Source organism: Kogia breviceps, chromosome 11 (genome assembly GCF_026419965.1).
Source record: "Kogia breviceps isolate mKogBre1 chromosome 11, mKogBre1 haplotype 1, whole genome shotgun sequence".
Classification (NCBI taxonomy): domain Eukaryota; kingdom Metazoa; phylum Chordata; class Mammalia; order Artiodactyla; family Physeteridae; genus Kogia; species Kogia breviceps.
The window spans coordinates 2509223-2530073 of NC_081320.1; the positions used below are offsets into that span (position 1 = coordinate 2509223).

General features: G+C 50.8%; 1 protein-coding gene and 1 long non-coding RNA gene across 6 annotated transcripts in view; one reads left to right on the forward strand and one right to left on the reverse strand.

Moving 5' to 3' along the window:
- The window catches only part of LOC136792110 (uncharacterized), a 71873-nt gene extending 55908 nt beyond the window's left edge, over window positions 1-15965 (reverse strand). For all 3 annotated transcript variants that reach the window (XR_010835315.1, XR_010835314.1, XR_010835313.1), the window contains exons 1-2: window positions 15641-15965; window positions 9599-9662 (exon numbers count right to left, since the gene is read on the reverse strand). This is a non-coding gene — a long non-coding RNA (uncharacterized lncRNA). The remainder of the gene's footprint in view (window positions 1-9598; window positions 9663-15640) is intronic.
- Window positions 15966-15974: 9 nt separating this feature from the next.
- The window catches only part of FHL2 (four and a half LIM domains 2), a 110336-nt gene continuing 105459 nt past the window's right edge, over window positions 15975-20851 (forward strand). For all 3 annotated transcript variants that reach the window (XM_067007017.1, XM_067007016.1, XM_067007014.1), the window contains exons 1-2: window positions 15975-17682; window positions 18164-18305. In XM_067007017.1, the coding sequence (XP_066863118.1) occupies window positions 18190-18305 (116 nt within the window). In that variant the 5' untranslated portion in view covers window positions 15975-17682; window positions 18164-18189. The remainder of the gene's footprint in view (window positions 17683-18163; window positions 18306-20851) is intronic.

Here is a 20851-nt window from a genome sequence, read left to right on the forward strand (position 1 = left end):
TTCACAGCTGAGTCACAGTGTAAGATGACTGCTTTTCTTTTTCTCCTTTTTTTAAATGTTATTTATTTTTGGCTGCGTTGGGTCTTCGTTGCCGTGCACGGGCTCTCTCTAGTTGTGGCGAGCGGGGGCTACTCTTCGTTGCGGTGCGCGGGCTTCTCATCGCGGCGGCTTCTCTTGCTGCGGAGCGCGGGCTCTAGGCGCGCGGGCTCAGTAGTTGTGGCTCGCGGGCTCGGTAGTTGTGGTGCACAGGGTTAGTTGCTCCGCAGCACGTGGGATCTTCCCAGACCAGGGGTCGAACCCGTGTCCCCTGCATTGGCAGGCGGATTCCTAACCACTGCACCACCAGCAAAGTCCCTGCTTTTTCTTTTTTGCACAACATTTTATTTTCTCTGGAGCTTATCCTTGTACCACAGTGGGGGGGGGGGGTGTGCATGCGTGTATGCACTTATCTCTCTGTTTATTACCTCTGTACATTGAAACTCTACCCTATTAGTGTAAATCTCCTCTTTCCGTAGCCAAACATGTCAGGGCATCTGTCTGTTCATTCTTCCTGAAGAAACACCCTGTCCTGCCCTTGTTTTCTGAATCCCAGCTCTTCTTCTGTGGTTGCCTCCCCTGTTTTAGAGACCACAGCCTGCAGCAGCTTCCTGCACGGTTTCTTCTGGAGGTAAATTTCCAGAATCTTGCACATCCTAACAAGTCTTTATTCCATCTGCACACTTAGTAGATTTCCTGGCTGGAGACAGAATTCCAGGATCGAAATCATTTCTTCTCGGAATTTTGAAAGTTCTGCTTCATTGTCTCCCGGCTTCTGGGATTGATACGAGGACGTGTAATTAGCGCCATTCTGTCCCTGAGTCCTTAGGACAGACTGTGAACGGCTTGCTCGTCCCTGCGGGTGCTTTGGGTCTCCTGCTTCCCGGGGTCTTAAACTTCCGCCGTGATGTCCTTCGTGTGGCTGTTTTTCAGACTTCAGGCAGGGTGGGCCCTTTTAACCTAGAATATATTGTCCTTCAGTTCTAGGAAACCCTCCTCTGTTATTTCTTAAATAATGTCCTCCTCCCAGCTTCCTGTTTTCGCTCCTGTGATTTGCTGGTACCTAGATTGATTCTCTAATTTTCTTTATTTTTTTTCCTCTCTCCAGTTTCTCAGTCTTTTTACTCTACTTTCTGGCAGATTTCTTCAGCATTATCTTTCAACTTTCTCACTGGGTTTTCCATCCCGGCTATCATACTTTTTATTTCCTCAGCGTTTTTTGGTCCCTCAAATATTTCTTTCACATAAGAGCGTCTTCTTGGACAGAGGCAGCATCTTCTCTTGTCTTTCGGAGGCTGTTCTCGTTCTCTTGTTCTGTCTGAGTGGTCTCTGCTTTGGTGAGGTGCTCTTTTTCTGATGCTCTGCTCTCCATCATGGGGGGACGGAGGGTACCTTTTCCCCCAAGAGTCTTGCCCGATGGGGGCCGCTGTGCAGAATGTAAGAATGAGCCTCAGCTCCAGTCTGAGCTCGGCCGGAGCGGATTGCACTAAGCCGCTGAGGCATGGCGTGGGTGCAATCTCCCACCTTGGACCACTCCTGATGGCCTTGATCTTCTCCACGGCCATAGCAGGCTGTAAAGGTCACCAGAGCCTGCAAATTATCTTTTCACCAGTTCGTCATGCAAAAGTGCCTGACTATCCAAGAAAGAAGGGCTAAATCTAGTCCTGCCTGAGCCATTTTCAGACGAAATAGCACCCTAGCGTATGGCAGGTGGACTGGTCCAGCATGGCTAGGCATTCCCAGGTGCCCAGCAGAGTGGGATTTCTTTCATCATACTAAGCACCTCTCTGCAAGACTTTGGTGAGTTAAAAGGCACATGCGTGTGTCTGCAGGACAAAGAAGGGAGCCCTGAGACTGGTGTTTTCAGATCTCTGGAGCTGCTGTCTGGATTGTGTCGGAGGCATTAGTTAACAGCCAGACGGCCTCCACACCCAGATGAGAGACAGCCCACCTTCAGGTTTTCTGCCAGAGCTGACGGCGGGAATTTTCTCACAACGTCCCAGCCTTAGCGGTTGAATGCAACCCACTCCAGGCTGAGCTCAGACACCTCAGCATTTGCTGGAAACATCTGTGCAAACCCGAGTCCTCCTCCTTCAGGTGCCCTTGAGGCCGTTCATCTGCACATTTCTGAGTCGTGTTAAGTGCTGAGCCCAGGAAACTCTCACCTGATATCATCTGATATCTGCCAGTAATTACTTGAATCTTATAGGGAAAAAATGACGTCCTAATGGCCATATTCCCAAGCACGCTTTGGCTAACGTCACTAAGGATACTCTTTCAAAAGCCCCGCCCTCTGGGGGGGGACTTTTCCTCAGAGCATCCTACCTTACACTTAAACTAAATAGGTCACATTCAAAAGCAGGGTGCTATTCCCCTGGGGATGTTGTAAACTCAAGTTTCCCCCTGTATTTTGAGACCCAAGAGTAAAGGAACTCTAAACTTCCAAGGTCATATTATTGGTTTCTGTCGGAAACACATTGCGCTATGAAGTGAGTTTCTTGAAAAAATATGGGGCCACTTGGCTGGCAGTTGTCTGTTTTCTGAAGAAGCTGGTAACCTACTTTGGCTCAGCATTTGGAAGACAGTGTGCGTGCCAGGTAAGAACAAGATATCATTAGGAAGAGAAGCATGACCTCATCACTCAGAGACTTGGAGGAGACCACACCTGCAGGACTTTGATCTGGTTCAGGGAGCTTAGTTACAGAACGATGAGGTGAGGACTGGAGAGATGCCAGGAGAACAGACAACAAGACAGAGATGCAGGAAATTAAACCTGTGAGGACAGGAAAAGACATCTCAAGGAAACAGCTATCGGACTTCCCTGGTGGCACAGTGGTTAAAAATCCTTCTGCCAATACGGGGGACAAGGGTTCGAACCCTGATCCAGGAAGATGCCACATGCCGCGGAGCAACTAAGCCCGTGCTCCACAACTACTGAGCCTGCGCTCTAGAGCCCATGAGCCACAACTACTGAAGCCCGCGCGCCTAGAGCCCGTGCTCCGCAACGAGAGAAGCCACCGCAATGAGAAGCCCGCGCACCGCAACAAAGAGTAGCCCCTGCTCGCCGCAACTAGAGAAAGCCCGCGCGCAGCAACGAAGACCCAACGCAGCCTAAAATAAATAAATAAATAAATAATTTTATGTTTAAATGACGCCAGGGGAAGTGGGGAAAGAGAGGCACCCGTGAGGCCGACTTATATCTAATTGTTTAAATATTTCCAATAAAAATCCAGAATTTGTATGGATACTGTGCTGAATGTTTAGTTAAATTAATCCTGCTTATGTATTTTAACTGTGCTTGTTGGCTTGGTTTCCAGTTATTCATTTATTCACTCGTTCATTGCCTAACCTGGGCCAGGTACAGGGGACACCATGGTGAACAGGACTGATGCGACCTGGTCCTCAGGGGGCTTCCTAGGTTTGGAGACAGACAAGCAACGAGCAAATGCCCCAGGGAAGTGAGCTACTCCTGCAGGGAAGGCCAGCGCCCTCTGGGAACATCTGGACAGGGCAATTAGCCAGATTTGGGGGTCTTCCCGATGAGCATTTCTCCTGTACCGCTAGTGCACGATTTACAGGATTAAGTACAATGCGCTCTAAACTCTCTCTCTCTCTTTTTTTTTCTTTTTTTAATTTCCTTCCTTTTTGTCCTTTTCGAAGGGCAAGGTAAGATGAGTCCTTGTTACCAGTGGAACAGGATAGGGAACCTGAATCTTCTTCCTGGCTCCACCACCGCCTTGTGTCTGAACAGGAATATGTCTTCTTTTTTTTTTTTTTTTTTTTTTTTTTTGCGGGCCTCTCACTGTTGCGGCCTCTCCCGCTGCGGAGCACAGGCTCCGGACGGACGCACAGGCTCAGCGGCCATGGCTCACGGGCCCAGCCGCTCCGCGGCACGTGGGATCCTCCCGGACCGGGGCACGAACCCGTGTCCCCCGCATTGGCAGGCGGACTCTCAACCACAGCGCCACCAGGGAAGCCCAGGAATATGTCTTCTTGACTTAAGAACTGCATTGGGTTCCTTCAGAGCTGGCACTTTCAACGTGGGGTTAGTGATAGGCTCAGTGGCTCACTACACATTGGAGGCTGTATTCCAATGCTTTTGATGTGCATTTTCTTGGGAAGCTCATCAGATTATTGAAAGTCCATGATCCCGAAGAGTGGACTCAACCTAGAGCAGCAGTGTGTGTCCTCGGGAGGGACACTGTCAAGTTCTCAGCTGCCTTTGTCCGCACCGCCCCAGGCTACCCGACAGCCAGGCCGTTTCAGGCCTCCGGTCAGAGGGGTTTTGCTGAGGAAGCTGTGTGTGTCCAGAAGCTGCTGCTCCATTTCTGAAGCAGAAGAGCAGCTGAGAACTCCCTCCGAGGGACCCGGAAAATGCCAGCCATCTCAGCTGACCTCAAGCCAGGTGCCGAGGGCCTCCCGTGTGCCAGGTGTGCATATGGTGCCGTCTCACCCGTCTTCCCAGTCTCTCCAAAGCTCTCTCCGAGCTCTTACACAGCTCGGGCCCTGCTTTGTAAGGACTAAAAGTCCTCCGCCTGGAGGGTGGAGAGCCAGGAAAAGCCCAATCACAGCTTGAGAGGCCTCGCGAAATGTCCAGCAGGGTGGAGAAGGGGAAAAGCACAAATTAGAGCGAGTGCGACCGAGAATTCTAATGGAAAAGCGCAAACTGCTGAACCCTCCAGAGTGAAAAAGCAGGCTGCCTTCTAGGATTCTAAGCCGGTCTCAGAGCTTGAGAGAGGCCTAGAAACCAGTAAGTGAAAAATCTGACCACCCCATTACTCTGTGATGGAGGGAGGGGGACCGGACTTCTCCACTGGTTCCTGCCAAGCCCAAGCCCCAGGCAAACATGGGCACCAATGAAGCCAGGCCTCTTGGCTCCTTGCAAAGGAGGAAGAGGCACAGAACGGCAGGGGTTCCACCAAGGAGGGAAAAGATGGGGTTGGTACAGGATCTGGGAAGAAGGTGGCGTCGGGGTGAAACTGACAGGCAGCAGTGTTTTCATACCGCAGAGCAAAGCAGGACGGATGTCCGTGGGTCACGTCTGGACTGCAGGGTCCAGGGTCCTGTTTCCTTGGAAATCAGGAAGGTAAGAAGCAGGTGGAATTTGTGTCCGGAATCCCCACGTCTGAAACTCGGCACCTGCAGCCTCTCTGCGTCAGCAACTTAGATCCGAGAGCGGATGCCCCCTCTTACCACTAGCGGCTCAGGGAGCAGCGACCCTGACACTCTGGGATCGCAGAGAGGAAGGCTTTCTGTGCCCAAGTCACTCTGACACCTCACCGTGTCGGCGCACCCTTGGGAGGAACACTGTCGACTTCTCAGCTGCTTCGCCTCTTCGTGTTTCCCAGACGGATGAACAGCCAGGCAGATCTCACGTCCTAGGTCTGGGCTAATTCGTATTCCTCACCCTTCAGATCTGCTCGCCACCCCTCTCCCCCGCTGCTCCCTGCCCCAGGGTTGACCTACGGGAAGCACATCAAGGGTTCCCATGCCCCTGGCTTCTGCTGGGGGTGGTCCGACCCGACTGAAAGGGAGGGAGGCAGGGCTCCGGGAGGATGAAGGCAGGGGTGAAGGCCCTCCCCGCAGGGCTGCCTGGACGTGCTGTGTCTCCTGTTCTGGCAGCCGCTCTGTGCAGCCCCCTGTTTCTGGGCTCAGGCAGCCGCTGTCTCCCCTCCCCTCCCCTCCCGGCGGGGAACGGCTCGGCCGCCATGCAGCAGGAGCTCTGCTCGCCCGCAGTATCTCCGTGTAAAGAAACCTTCCTGGACGATCCTCGTTTGAGAGTGCCATCTGTTTCCTATTTCCTGACACAGGAGGTATAGCCAGTAGAGGGAAACATTATTTAATAGGTCAAGCTTAACAACATGTCATTCAAAGTTCATCCGTCCTTGGGCAAGATCTCTCTGAGCCTTGGTTTCCCCATCAAGGAAGAGAGAGGGGTTGAAGTGCTGTGCTGAGGCTTAAGTGAGACAAAATATGTAAACCAAGTGTGTTAACTTGGCAGGCCTGGGCGCAGCCTCCTTGAGAAGGACGGTGCAGGCAGACACGCAGGCTTGGTCAAGACCTCCTCCCTGCACGCTGCCTCCCCTCCACTGCGTCCTGCGGGACCCACGTCCCTGGAGCCCACCTTCCCACCGATGCCTCCGCGCTGTTCCTTGCAAAAGGCCTTCTTGACTCGACACTCCAGCCCTCCCACTGAGCTGCAGATTTCAGGTGGAGTCTCTCTGATATGAAAGATTTGTCAGGGGTAGTGTTGTCATTCGGTGGCGCGTTTCTGGAAAAGAGCCTCCATTTTTCAGTTCCCAGTTCCCTGGGGACAGGGAAGAGCTACAGTGACCAAGCTGTGCCTTTGGAAACTCCCGTGAAGCCCGGCCAGCTGTGCACTCATCACAAGCTTCAACTCAGTCCCAAAGCCTCAAAGGTCCAGACACAGCACTGGTTCAAAGGATGGCCTCTGCCTCAGCCCTGAGCTCAGGCCTTGTTTTACAGGTTCTGGGTGTATAGGTCCAGACTCGGGTATTTCTCTTGGGTCCTCCAGCCCAGGGACTCCTAGGGGAGCACTGCACATTGTGGGTAGGTGCTCCTTAGGGATGCTGGACTAAAGGATAGTGCGTGAAAAGTGGATTTTAACCAGCTAAGTTTGGGAAGGGCCACATACCGTGCCACCCTTAGAGATTTACAGTGCACACTGATCTCCCGAAGGCTCTGAGAAGTTCTGCAGCAAAAGGGTCTGTTCACATTGTCCAGCCTAGCCTTTCTCAAGCTTATTCAACTTGGAAAACTAGTTTTCCATCTTTATAACACATGCTGGGAAATACTAATGTTAGGTCAATCCCAGAAGCTCAGATCTAATTAAAAGCCTGAGGTAGACGCATCATTTTCCCCCTAGAGTTGTCACAATGGGAAACAATTGGGCACAGGAAAATTATGTAGAGAGTCTTCTTAAATGGAAAACTATAGGCTGCAAGAAAGTTTTGACCCAAAGATGTTTCTCTCTTCCATTCTTTCAAAGTATAAAGTTATGTGTACCCCACCTGTCCCCAGATGAGGGGCTTAGAAGCCAGCATTTTATGTCTCCGAATTTTTCAGCTCCGTAAGCAGAGCATATAAATTTCCCTGCCACAAACTTATGAAAATGCAAAAATAAAGTGATTGCTAGCAATTCCCTAAAATGCCACATAGCTAGAGAAGACAGAGCAACACAGGGTTTGCGTAAGGAAATGCACCTGCTTGGGAATTCCTGCTGGGAATTCCCTGTGTGCCATGACCCTGAGGGGCCAGACTCTTCTCTCACCACCTGCAATGGCCAAAGGATATCCTCCTCATCAGATCCGATTCTAAAGACGCCGCCTTTCTGGTCCCCCAAACCACGCAACTGCCCGAGCTTCTCCATTTCCATCACCTGTATTCTTATCCAGCTAATGTAATGGCAAGTATATATTTCATCATCATCCTCAGTTCCTGGCAGAGGTCTTCAAACCCTTGGCATTTCCTGAGTGATTAAGGGCTCGACAAGAGTCTTCTATTATTTACAGCAAGACCCTTTCAACCATACCTGGGTTTATGCTCATGAAGGGACTCTTGGAGGATGGGTAGCTGGATGATTCCAGCAGGAAGAATCAACCGTGTGATGAGGAAGTCGGACCTTACAGCTTTACCCCTGACCTCTGCGGAGGGGAGGAGGCCTGGAGATTTGCAATCACAACGGCCAATGATCTAATCAATCATGCCACATAGTGGAAACGCCATAAAAATCCTTAGTGATGAGGCTCGAGGATCTTCTGGGTTAGTGAACACGGGGAGGTGCTAGGAGGGTGATATGACCAGAGGGCGGGGACGCACGGGGCCTCCTCCGCCTTGCCTTGGCCTATGCGTCTCTTCCGTTGGGCTGCTCCTGAGTTGTATCCTTTATAATAAACCATAATAGGAAGTACAGTGCTTTCATGAGTTCTGTGAGCCACTCTAGAAATTTCTTCAACGTGGGGAGGCGATTGTGGGAGCTCCCGGATTTATAGCCGGTCGGTCAGAAGTACTGGGACTTGTCACTGACGTCTGATCGTCTTGTGGGACTGAACTCTTACCCTGTGGGGTCTGTGCTAACTCTGGGCTATCTCAGCACTGAACTGAATTGTAGGACATCTAGTTGGTCTTTGGAGAACTGGTCGGTGTTTGGAAAGGCACTGCATATTTGGTGTCAGAGGAGCCTTACAGACGCTCCCATCTTTTATTCCCAGTTACAACGCTGCCTCCTCCATGAAGCCCTTCTGGATTGACCTAGACGGAAGCAACCTCTCCCTTCCCTAAACACCAACGATGCTCTGTATTACCGCTTTACCACTCTTAGCGCTTTCTTTTATCCTTTGTATGTACCCGCATGTACCGTCTCCCGCATTATACTGTAAGGTCTCGGAACAGGAGGAGCCTTGCTTGGTTCTGTTTTCTATCCCTCACAGTGCCATATACATGTTTTAAAAATTCAGTAAATGTTAGTGAGACTCAGACATAAAAATATTTGTATTTCTGTTACTATCGTCTAAACCGCAGTTGTCATTATTCTAAAAAGTGTATCCAGCTGTCTATTTTGAAATTCCTACTGCCTGGCAAAATAAAATTTAATTTTACAGGAAAAACTGTGTTCATTTTGACTCAAGGATATTCACCTGGAGACAGGCACAAACGGATCGCCTGCCTCTGGTCTCCACCAGGACGAGAACAGCCCCTTGTGCCAGACTTGGATCAGCGCTGCGGCAAAAGGGCTTACCAAAAGCAGCAGCCATACCTGCAGGCAGCCAGGTGGATGCCAGGTAGACAGTGGCCTCTGACCTGAGCACAGGTATCGGAGGACGATGACAGCTTCACTGACGCTGAGGCCCGTTTCACCTGGGTCTTTAGTGAGATTTCCCAGGGTCTAGAGCGCTAACACCCTCCCTGCTGGTGTATTGTGAGCTGTGAGTCATAGGTACACAAAGGTGGTGCAACGAGGAAAATAACAGGCCTGGAATGTGGTCGTCTCTTTATAGCTGTGTTTTACAACAGGACAAAATTTGGCAAAGCGATGGAAACACCATGGCCTTTTAGACACATGGAAAACTCCACTCCCTATTATAAGTTTTTCTAAGTGGTCCCTACAGTAAATCGCTTTTCCTCGTGAAAAAGGAGAAGCCCTCAGTGCACCTGACTGAGGAACAGGGCATTCCACCTCGGGGTCAGCTTCACCCCTGAAAGGTATTTTTCTCTCTTTGGGAAGAAATCTCTGCAGTCGACCACAGCAACTCTCACACAATAGCTGTCCAAGTACGTTTTAAGAATTCAGACCAGGGGGACTTCCCTGGCGGTCCAGTGGTTAAGACTCTGTGCTCCCAATGCAGGGGGCCCAGGTTCGATCCCTGGCCAGGGAAATAGACGCCGCATACTACAACTAAAAAAGGAAAAAGACGAAAAGATCCTGCACGCTGCAACGAAGATCCTGCCTGCTGCAACTAAGACCCGGCGTAGCCGAATAAATAAATACTTTTTTTAAAAAAAAGCAAAGATTTCAGACCAGAGAAAAAGCATCGACACACACCTGCCTTATTCTTCTGAGAGCTGCGTCATCTCACTGCTGAAGGCACCGATCCCACAGTAAAATTCTGCAAGAAGAGAATAAAATGGAATAAATTTACATTGTGGTTGTTAATTTTGTCTCCTTTTAGAAAATGCTCTGAGTAAATTTTATAGGAGGAAACAAATCGGTAAATAATTGATCTGATAAGCTGTCGTCACCTTGACATCCAACTAACATTGACTTTGCTGTGTTAGCTTTATGTAGCTGAGGGTCATCATGAACTTTGGTCTGATTTGGTGAAAGTCGTAGATTTCTCCTTTGCCACTTTTCTCTCACTGCACAAGTTATGTCGACCGTCTTCACACGCAGCTGACCCGTGCAGTCGCGCAGGGCCGAGCCCAGAATGCCGTGAGGACAGAATTCCCGCGCAGCCGCTCATGGGAGCCCGGCAAGACTCAAGGTGAGGACAAGGTCGCTGTGTCTCCCGCTGAGCAGGGCCGCCGCGGACAGCCCCCAAAAGCCATGCTGTCTTTTTTTAATTGGAGTAGAGTTGATTTACAATGTTGTGTTAATTTCTGCTGTACAGCAAAGTGACTCAGTTAAACGTGTACACATTCTTTTCCATTACGGCTCATTACAGGGTACTGAGTATAGTTCCCTGTGCTCTACAGTAGGCCCTTGCTGCTTATCTAGTCTATATATAATAGTTTACATCTACTAACCCCAGATCCAACTCCATCTTTCCCCCACCCCCTCCCCTTGGCAACCACAAGTCTGTTCTCTGTGTCTGTGAGTCTGTTTCTGTTTCGCAGGTAAAGTTCCTTTGTGTCGTAGTTTAGATTCCATGTGTAAGTGATACCATGATATTTGTCTTTCTCTGTCTGACTTACTTCACTTAGTAGGATCATCTCTAGGTTCATCTATGTTGCTGCAAATGGCATTATTTCGTTCTTTTCTACCGAAAGCCTTGCTTTCTGTTTGAACCACAACTTGCTTCCAATGCAGAAAGCAGGCAACAGTATCTCAACAAACACAAACAGCCAACAAACCCTATTCGATCCTTTCTCTCTCTTACTTCTTCTTTTTTTTTTTAAAATTTCTTGCGGTACGCAGGCCTCTCACTGTTGTGGCCTCTCCCGTTGCGGAGCGCAGGCTCAACGGCCACGGCTCACAGGCCCAGCCGCTCCGCGGCACGTGGGATCCTCCCGGACCGGGGCACGAACCCGCGTCCCCCACATCGGCAAGCGGACTCTCAACCACTGCGCCATCAGGGAAGCCCAAACTTCTCCTTTTTATAAGGAAACCAGTCATATCAATTAGAGCCCCACCTACTCCAATATGATGCCGTCTTAACTAATTACATCTTAACTACCCTAGTTCCAAATAGGGTAGCATTGTGAGGACTGGTGGTTAGGTCTTTAAGCTCTGAATTTGGGGGGAGGGACACCCTTGAACCCACAGCTCCATCTTCGTTGAACCCACAGCCCCATCCTCGTGCCCTTCGCAGGCCGAGGATGAAGCAGGCGCAGGGCCGGGGGGAGGGCGGAGGAGGAGAGCAGGGGCCACGGCAGGACGGGGCAGGGCCCCTCCTGGGCTACAGGACTCAGCACTAAACGTTCTCATGTGCCCCTTCACTTCTTTCCTCCGTCATCGTCGTTTCGTGTCTCATCTGCTCCGGACCTGCGGGTCCCGTGCTGAGCTGACCTGTTGACTTTCTATCCTCCTTTTCGGGTTTGCCTCGCCATCTGGAGGCCACCTGTTTCCAGCCAAAGCCAGCCCTGCCTCACACCTTCAGGTTTCTGCTTTCCCAGCTCCAGCGGCCTGGCCAGCTCCCAGCTGGGCTGCACTTCAGAAAAGTGCGGCCCACAGGGCCACTGAGGGCAAGGCCAAACCTCACTGAAGTCTGGGGTTACCCCTGAGCTATAGGGGCAGTGCGGCAACTGACGTTCATATGAGCGTCTGAGTCACCAAAGAAAGGTGCCGTTGGGTTCACCACAGACAGAAAATGAGTCCTTGTCTTAGAAACATTCCCAGCAACAATTTTTAAAAATTTATTTATTTATTTTGGCTGCATTGGGTCTTCGTTGTTGCATGTGGGCTTCCTCTAGTTGCGGCGAGCGGGGGCTACTCTTCACTGAGGTGCGGGGGCTTCTCATTGTGGTGGCTTCTCTTGCCGTGGGGCGCGGGCTCTAGGCGCGCGGGCTTCAGTAGTTGTGGCTCGCGGGCTCAGTAGTTGTGACTCGCGGGCTCTAGGGCGCAGGCTCAGTACTTGTGGTGCACGGGCTTAGTTGCTCCACGGCATGTGGGATCTTCCCGGACCAGGGCTCAAACCCGAGTCCCCTGCACTGGCAGGCAGGTTCTTAACCACTGCGCCACCAGAGAAGTCCCGCCATCAACAATTTAAAAAATCTGTAACAGGCTTCAGTTACCCAGGAAAAACCACTAGGCCGGTATATCACTGTGTCATGATGATTCTTCATAAATGAAGAATAGCTGGGTTAGGTGTTATTTTTTTTAAGAAAGAAGAAGTTGCAATGACCTGTTTTTACACCAGATGGCAGAGTTGATTTTCCTTTGGCTTTTTAAAAACAGACTTTCCAAAGTAACAAATTGGTCCATATCAAGTTGATATAGTTTGGGTTACACCTTGCCATGCAAGGACACAGCACACTAGAATTCCTTTACCCTAAACCCTTTCTTGGAGAAGTAGAATTCCAGGCAATCTAAAGAACGTGATTTTGCTTACTTCATACATATTTTGTCAAAGGAATGTGTGTTTGAACGATACCCGTGGTTACTTTCAAATTGACATAGTTTCTCATGTGGTTTTTAAAATTTTATATACAATTATACAACCTATTGGCCGATCATTCCAATAGTTTATAGAACCTCGACTACACAGTTTCCCAAACGCATTTTTTTTTTTTTTTTTTTTTCGGTACGCGGGCCTCTCACTGTTGTGGCCTCTCCCATTGCGGAGCACAGGCTCCGGACGCGCAGGCTCAGCGGCCACGGCTCACGGGCCCAGCCGCTCCGCGGCACGTGGGATCTTCCCGGACCGGGGCACGAACCCGCGTCCCCCGCACCGGCAGGCGGACTCTCAACCACTGCACCACCAGGGAAGCCCCCCAAACGCATTTTTAAGAAATATGTCTGCTACTCTTAACGATTATAAGGAACTAATCTGCACTCTTGCTCCTTCTTTTGTGTGTTATTTATCATCTTCATTTTATTTTTTTCCCTATTAAACTTGAAGAGGAAAAACTAAAATACAAAGAAAGAAATTCTGTTTTAACCACTAATGTAATAAACATTCAACATGCCTGCGATCATAAAACAGAACTCTCTAGTTCCAGCAACAAATGACTATTTAGCAGACATGAATATCCATGCAGGCTGTACGACCATACACATTTCAGAAGTTAGCCCTAGATTTTAAGAGTGTAATTATAACCAAACTTTGGGACTATGAAATGTCTTCGTTTATTTGTCGTATGTTGGCATTAATACTGTTTATATATATATATTGTCTTAGCACCGCTCTGTGCTACAAGCACGGAGGTTAATTTGCCATCTCGCTCTCCCTGGAGTGCTGGGCTGTATCACCACGTAGACTCCCAATGGCGCTGCGGCGTGGATGGACGCACAGACACACAGTGAGAGGAGGGGGCCCCATCTGCTGCATATAGATTCCCAAAATGCTTACATTGCATCCCAAATATTCAACAGTTCCATTCCTATTTATCCCACATCCTGGATGAGATCATTTAAACCCAGAGCTCTGTGCTTGGCCCGCGATCAGAACTAATAATATTAATGTCTTTCTGGTCTCTACTTTTCCTCGGTCTATGACGGGAGCCCTGAAACCCTGGGTGTGTTTCATATGAAATAAACGCTATAGCGCTGTGTGTCTCTGCATTACTGAAAAATAGCTGAAAATCTGATCTCACCAAAAACTAAAGTTAATTTGGCTAAAACAAGCCCCCAATATACTCAAGGGACAGCTTTCTCTGACTCTGCACCAGCATCAAACTTGCTAATTTTTCCAATGCCAAGTTCTTTACTGTCAGTCGAGAAATGAAGATTTTTATTTAAAGACAAACTAAAGGACAGCGGTGGTGTATGGTTTGAATGCTGGATGTCCTCCAGGAAGTAATATGGGGGGGACTGAGCACACTGATTTTTTCTGTGACATTTAAGCTAACTCAGTCTTCCCATTTTATAAACGTTGAAAGCCACATTGGGCTGGAGGTTTTTTAATAGATATGAAAGAAAGGAAACCAAAAGTCTATGACAGGCAAAGGTTAAATCGGACTTCTTCTCATTCCATTCTCATGTATTATTATTATTATTTTTTTTGTGTGTGTGTGGTACGCGGGCCTCTCACCGCTGTGGCCTCTCCCATTGCGGAGCACAGGCTCCGGACGCGCAGGCTCAGCAGCCATGGCTCACGGGCCCAGCCGCTCCGCGGCACGTGGGATCCCCCCGGACCGGGGCACGAACCTGCGTCCCCTGCATCGGCAGGCGGACTCCCAACCACTGCGCCACCAGGGAAGCCCCTCTCATGTATTATTTTAACATCTACCAAGAGTGTAATATTAGTGAGAGCCAACCTTATTAGCTCTTACTGTGAACCAAGCATTATTCTAAGTACTTTACCTGTGTTAACTCATTTAATTTTTATAAAATAAAAACCTTATAAAATACTCCCTTTAGAAGATGTGGCACGTGTATAAAATGGAATATTACTCAGCCATAAAAAGAAACGAAATTGAGTTATTTGTAGTGAGGTGGATGGACCTAGAGTCTGTCATACAGAGTGAAGTAAGTCAGAAAGAGAAAAACAAATACTGTATGCCGACACATATATATGGAATCTAAAATTAAAAAAAAAAGGTTCTGAAGAACCTAGGGGCAGGACAGGAATAAAGACACAGACATAGAGAATGGACTTGAGGACACGGGGAGGGGGAAGGGTAAGCTGGGACGATGTGAGAGAGAGGCATGGACACATATACACTAGCAAAGGTAAAATAGATAGCTAGTGGGAAGCAGCCGCACAGCACAGGGAGATCAGCTCGGTGCTCTGTGACCACCTAGAGGGGTGGGATGGGGAGGGTGGGAGGGAGACGCAAGAGGAAAGAGATATGGGAACGTATAGAGCTGATTCACTTTGCTATACAGCAGAAACTAACACACCACTGTAAAGCAATTATACTCCAATAAAGACATTAAAAAATACTCCTTTTAGCCCCATTGTGCAAAGGAGGACAATAAATGCTGATTTTCTTGATCAGCTCGTGGGGTACTGTGCACACCCATCAGCTACCCCGTGGTGGGCGTGGGGCCAGTGACGCCAGAGAAGCACCAGCCTCCGCCTGGGGGGGGGGGGTACCTTCCCCACGGAGCTGACCCTTAACCGGGGTTACAGGAGGAGGGTGGTCTCTCAGGCCCAGCAGCTTCCGGCGCAGCCGCAGAACCGGGGCGGTGGGGAGGCCAGGCGCTGAGCGGGGCTGGGGGCCCCTCTCCCGGGCCGGACTAAGGACTCGGTATTAATCTCGCAGAGCGAACGGTGGTTCTGGGCAGAAATAACTCAAGTCTGTGGATGCAGAGGACAAAGCATAGCTAAGTGGATAATGAGCAAAGGTGGGGGAACCCGGGGCTTTGGGATCTCGGGGAAGCAGATGGGAGCACAGCTGAGGGCAGGGGTCTGTCCCCTGGCGGGGTGGCCTCGGAGGCTTTGCTCCCTCAGCCTTGACCTGGGGACGAGCCCGAGCTGGCTGGGAGGACTGAACGAGAACAGTGCTCGTTTGGGGCCACACATGCAGGATTCATCATGTCAGATCCCGTGCCCCCTGGTACAGACCCGCACCCCTCCCCCTCCAGGGCCCCCCCACCTGCGGGCAGTAATGATAACATAGCGTAACGCGCGGTCAGGCACCACCGAAGCCGCAGACCAGCCGGCGCCTGGCCGGCCTCCTCTCCGGCAGCCCCCAGCTCCCGCGGGGGTCGCCAGGTCACACGATGTCGTCCGGGGCGGCCGGGGCGCCCACCCAGACCCACCTGGCTCATGCCAACGTCACGCTTGCACTCCCTCCGCAGCACGTGTCAGCTTCCCGAGCGCCCGTGGTTGCCGGAGGATTCCCCTCCGCGACGCGCCTGCTCGGAGCGGGCGCCTTGCTCCCCTCGGAGCTGCCTTCCTGCGCGCTCCGGTCGGGGGATCAAAGTCAGCCGACCGAGGGGAGCCCGGCTGACCCGGCGGCGGAAGAGGTGCGGCGGGTGCCGCGCGAGGGCCCGGCGGCGGTTGTTACCGCGGCCTCGCAGCAATCGTGCAGCCAGGGCCGCGTGATGGCGCCCTTTCTCTCACAGGTGCCGCTTCCGTGCACATCCTTTCTCCTCACCCCCTAGCGGCCCACAGAGCCACGCACGCGAGCCCTGGTCGGCGAGCAGGACGGAGGGAGCCGGGCAGAGGGGCTTGGCAGGGGCTGAGAGTCGAGTTGGGACCGGGGCCATGGGGCCAGGGGACGGCCGGCAGGGAGGTGGAGAAGGAGGCTGCACGGGCAGGTGAGGGGCTTGGCCTCCTGGCTAAGGAGCATGGCTGTCTCCTGTGGGAGTGGAGCCACATGCGGCCCGGCCTGGCCCGGGCTTCCCCCTCCCAGCTGCCCCGGGGCACACGGGACGGTGCGCAGTGGAAACCGCCCCCTGCTGCCAGGGACAGAGCAGAGAGTCGGGGACTGGCCGCGCTTGTGGCCAGCGTCGCCCTGGCTCTGCCTGTATCCGCACGCGCAGCTCTCAGCAGCCAGGCCGGCCGAGCGCCACGGAGGGCTCCGGAGCATCTGGGCGACTGAACTACAAAAGCACAAGACCCATGCTGCAAAAATACACGGTTAGAAAGGAACTGACGGAAAGAACCTGAAATCCTTAGATTCAAACCCAGTGTCACTGGTTACGAATGTACTGCTGAATCTGAGGCTCCGTTTCCACGTCTAGAAAATACTTCTGTTGATTCCCAGAATTTGTGAGACTCGAATAAAGTAATATATGCAAAAACTCTAAATCATTCCCAAATGCAAGCTACTCTGCCCCCAAGGCAGCTGAAGCAAAGAGAATAGCGACACATCCCGTGAGCCAAGCACTTGTGCCCGGGAGGACCCAGGTGCCGGCAGGGATGCAGGTGGAATGAGGGAAAAGGCGCTGCTCCTTGATGTTACTGGAGATGGAGAGAGACGTGGCCGTGCTGGGCTCCTTAACGCGGCACGTGCCGGGCAAGTGTTACCAAGGAAAGGCCCGTGGACTGACCTGGAGCCCGAGAAATGATGTGCTGGGAAAACCGACCCACACGGCTTCTGCTGCTGTCAGGTCCTTTCAAGGGAAGGGAGATGCAGGCACTTCCCTGCTGGTCCAGTGATTAGAACTCCGTGCTTCCTCTGCTGGGGGCCCGGGTTCCATCCCTGGTCCCGGAACTAAGATTACACAAGGCACACGGTGCCGGGGGGGAAAAAAAACAAAACACACAAGGGACAGGAGACACTGCACTGCTCCGAGCCACCCCTCCCCGTGGCCTCCTTTGGGACCAGACGAAACTTAGTGTTTTACTCCACGTGCACTTGAGAGAGGAGTGAGATGGGCCACCTGAAACTGCTTTGGCAGCCAATCCAGAAAAGGCGAAAGGGAGGAAGATAAATCGGTGCCTTAGAAACTTGGAAGAGTGGGGAAGGTGCTGATTTCAACTAAAAATAATCCTTGGAAACAGGATCCCCTGCTGTGGAATTTGTTTGTATATCTCATACCTGGCAACGGCCAGCCCCTCGGGAGCAGGCCGGACAGACCAGCTGGAGAAGATTTGATCCCGGATTTACTGGTGTGAGGAGGACCCAGAGGGCTTCATTGTGAGGCCGGAAGCCGACTTTGTAAAGGGAAGCCCGTAAAAGTCAGCTGGATTTCATTTCGGGGCCCCGTGCCCTGTGCAAGAGGCCTGCCCCACCCCCAAGGGCGGCAGGAGGAGGACTGACTCGCAAATCGCATCTTTGGAAGATCCATCCATCATCTCTGGGCGCGGGGGAGAGGGGACCAGCCTTCAGGAAGTCCTGCCATGCTCTTGTGAGGTACGGGTGGCTGGGATTATCCAAATGAAAGTGTGAAAATGGATTTCCAGTTTTTGTATTTTGATGGCATTAAGCCATTTGAGTCCCATTAAGGGACTCCCATTAGCTGGGCAAATAAATGTGCTGTAAGGAAGGTCAACACCCTATCTTGCCTTCATTCTCAGCACAGTGGGAAGTGTGCTGAGCATTAAAGCTCCTGATATGTACAGTCTGGACTGGACAAAATGACCATGCCTACCGGGCCTGCTTTCGAGAAGGCCCAAAGGAAGAGATATTCATCTTGATCTGACTATTGCCCACAAAGACTACTTGACATAAGAAGTAATTTATGTGTTCACATTTGATAGCATGAGATGTGTGTAAAAAGTAAGGAAAGGGGGGAAAGTTGGAAAGGTTTTCATTTGGTTCAGACACAGTCCCTCCAGATCCAGATTCTCTAGTGTTTAGGTCGAATTTCTCATGTCATTCTCATGTGTCATAGCCCGAGCCACAGCAATTCGACAGAAAATGACCAAGCAGGACCAGCTGCGTCTCTGGAGCAGAGATCATATCACTGCAATGCTGAAACACGTCCAGGAAACCACAGCCTTGTTTGCCCGGCAGGGAAGATCTCTTGGGACAAGGTATTGTACGTGTTTGCATCCCAGAGAGTACGCCTCTGGGAAAGTGCCCCATGACCAGGGTTGTATGAAAAGGAGGGAGGTAGTATGTACCACAGGACGAAGATAAGGGAGTGGTGTGTCAGGAAGCAAGAATTTAAAGATGCAGAAACCAGTAAGTAACTGTGGAGGCTCTCAACCAGAAGAGAGTGACTTGGGGGGTAGGGTCCTGGAAGAAGTGGGTCTCGGCGACCATTTGTTTCTTCCTCTCGGTTCCCTTCTCCCTTCCACGTCGCTCGTTTTGTCATGCTGCTCTGCTTCTCAGTATGTGGTTTCTTCTTGTACCAAATGTATTCTAATTATACAAAGAGCTTACAGTGCTGCCATCTTCCTAGAAAATGACATATGACAAAATTACTAAAACAGACCTAGTGATATTTTACTTCTGGTAAAAGCAAAGAAAATTTCCCTCTTACCTCTTCCATGGAAGCCTGAAAGGTCCACCAAGTCCTACAATGTCTGGAAACCCCCCTCCACACACAAATATGGGAGGACTGACATTGTACTTGTAGCCTCTTCTCAGACATGTTTCCTTAATTATTGCTTAAGGCTCCCACGCAATGACCTCCCTGGTCTCCCCCATCTCTGGGGTCCATCCCAAGGCTCCCGGGGCTCTACTCCAGGAGGGTGAGGCTGGCTGGGGGAGGGTAAGGGCAGCCCCTTTAGAAACAGGTGGGCCCTGCACACTTGAGCTGGGAAAGGCGCCTCTAACAGAGGAAACAGGACGTGGATAGTGACATGAGGGACAGGACCTGTTTCCATTTTCACCGTTTCAAAGTATTGAGATTAAAGACGGCCCAGCACAGAGATGATTTTAAGATAATGGTACGGGCTTCGCCGGTGGCGCAGCGGTTGTGAGTCCGCCTGCCGGTGCGGGGGACGTGGGTTCGTGCCCCGGTCCGGGAGGATCCCACGTGCCGCGGAGCAGCTGGGCCCGTGAGCCGTGGCCGCTGCGCCTGCGCGTCCGGAGCGGCTGGGCCCATGAGCCGTGGCCGCTGCGCCTGCGCGTCCGGAGCGGCTGGGCCCGTGAGCCGTGGCCGCTGCGCCTGCGCGTCCGGAGCGGCTGGGCCCGTGAGCCGTGGCCGCTGAGCCTGCGCGTCCGGAGCTTGTGCTCCGCAACGGGAGAGGCCACAGCAGTGAGAGGCCCGCATAGCGCGCAAAAAAAAAAAAAAAGATAATGGTATGATGGAAACAATTAACAACAGATTCGAAACAATGAAAATAATGCAGAAAAAATGTGATGCAGAAACGGGGAGACACAGACCAGGCAGGAACGCTGCAGCCTGGGTCTGCAGGTGTTCATGGAGATGTGAGACTTACTCTCTTCCTTCCTGCCTTGTGGTCGTATCTTCCAGGTAACCTCAGAGGTGAGTGGGTAGTAGTAGTAGTAGTAATGTCATGCCTTGGATTAAGGAAGAGGTCCGTCTAGAAGCTTCCATGGGACAGTGACATACAATGGAGCAATAACATGTCAACGGAAGAACACAATGGAGGAAACGAACCCCTCTCAGGGCGATTCCTACACGTTCTCCTAAGGGAAGATGGGATGAATATGTCAATAAACCACCTGGCATCATGACAGGAGTTGGGTGAAAAAGCTCATCCCCAAAAGGGGATGCTTAAGAAATAGCCAACAGTCTTTACCACTTGATGAATTGGGTTGCACCAGTTAATTTCAGGAGTTTGGTTTGCTGGATGGGGTTTGCTCTTTGGGAACCAGAGCTGAATTATTCAGAGCACTGTTAGAGGCGAGGGCCTTTCCCCCTCCTCCCTCTTGGCTCCTGAGCCAAACAAAAGTCATCCTCTCTGCTAAGCAGATGGTCCACCAGTACTTAAAGAATATTGGTTTGAAAGAATTACGGGTCGCCATGTCTCAGTCAGGATGTGTATATGTGTGTACATCTGTGTCCACCTTCCCGATGCCACGATCGAGCACATAGCTAGCCCCGCAATTCAGCGATATTAGGCGTCAGCGTGGGAGATTGTGGACTACCGGGGCTTCTCCAGTTACAGAATTTCTTCACTGAGAAGTTTTAATAATTTATTGAGACAAATGGACTAAGTTTCTGGAACTGAATTATTCTTGGAAAATCTAGAATATGTGGTCCTCCTACCGGGAGTTTACTGATGTGGTCAAATAAAATCACAAAAGCACTAATCCGACATGCATATCATGCTGTAGAATTGTAACTTTGCTACATAAAATAGATAGGTAAGAAGTATTATTTATTATATAAATAAAACCAACATTACTTTTGTAACAGTAAATCAAAATCTTAGGGCTTTCTCACGTGTCCTCCAATATCTATAGACAGTGTGAATTTTAGTAAATTATCCTCACGTTCCCAAAGCCACATCATTGCTGCTTACGTATGGGGAGGTAGAGAGGGTTTGGGATTCACTTTTCTCCTACCCATTCCTTGCTCTCGTTTTCCCTATCGTGTCACAGTCCAAACCACTCCCACTCGAGTTAGCATTAGGATTCTAGATGCTAATGTTAAGTATTGAGA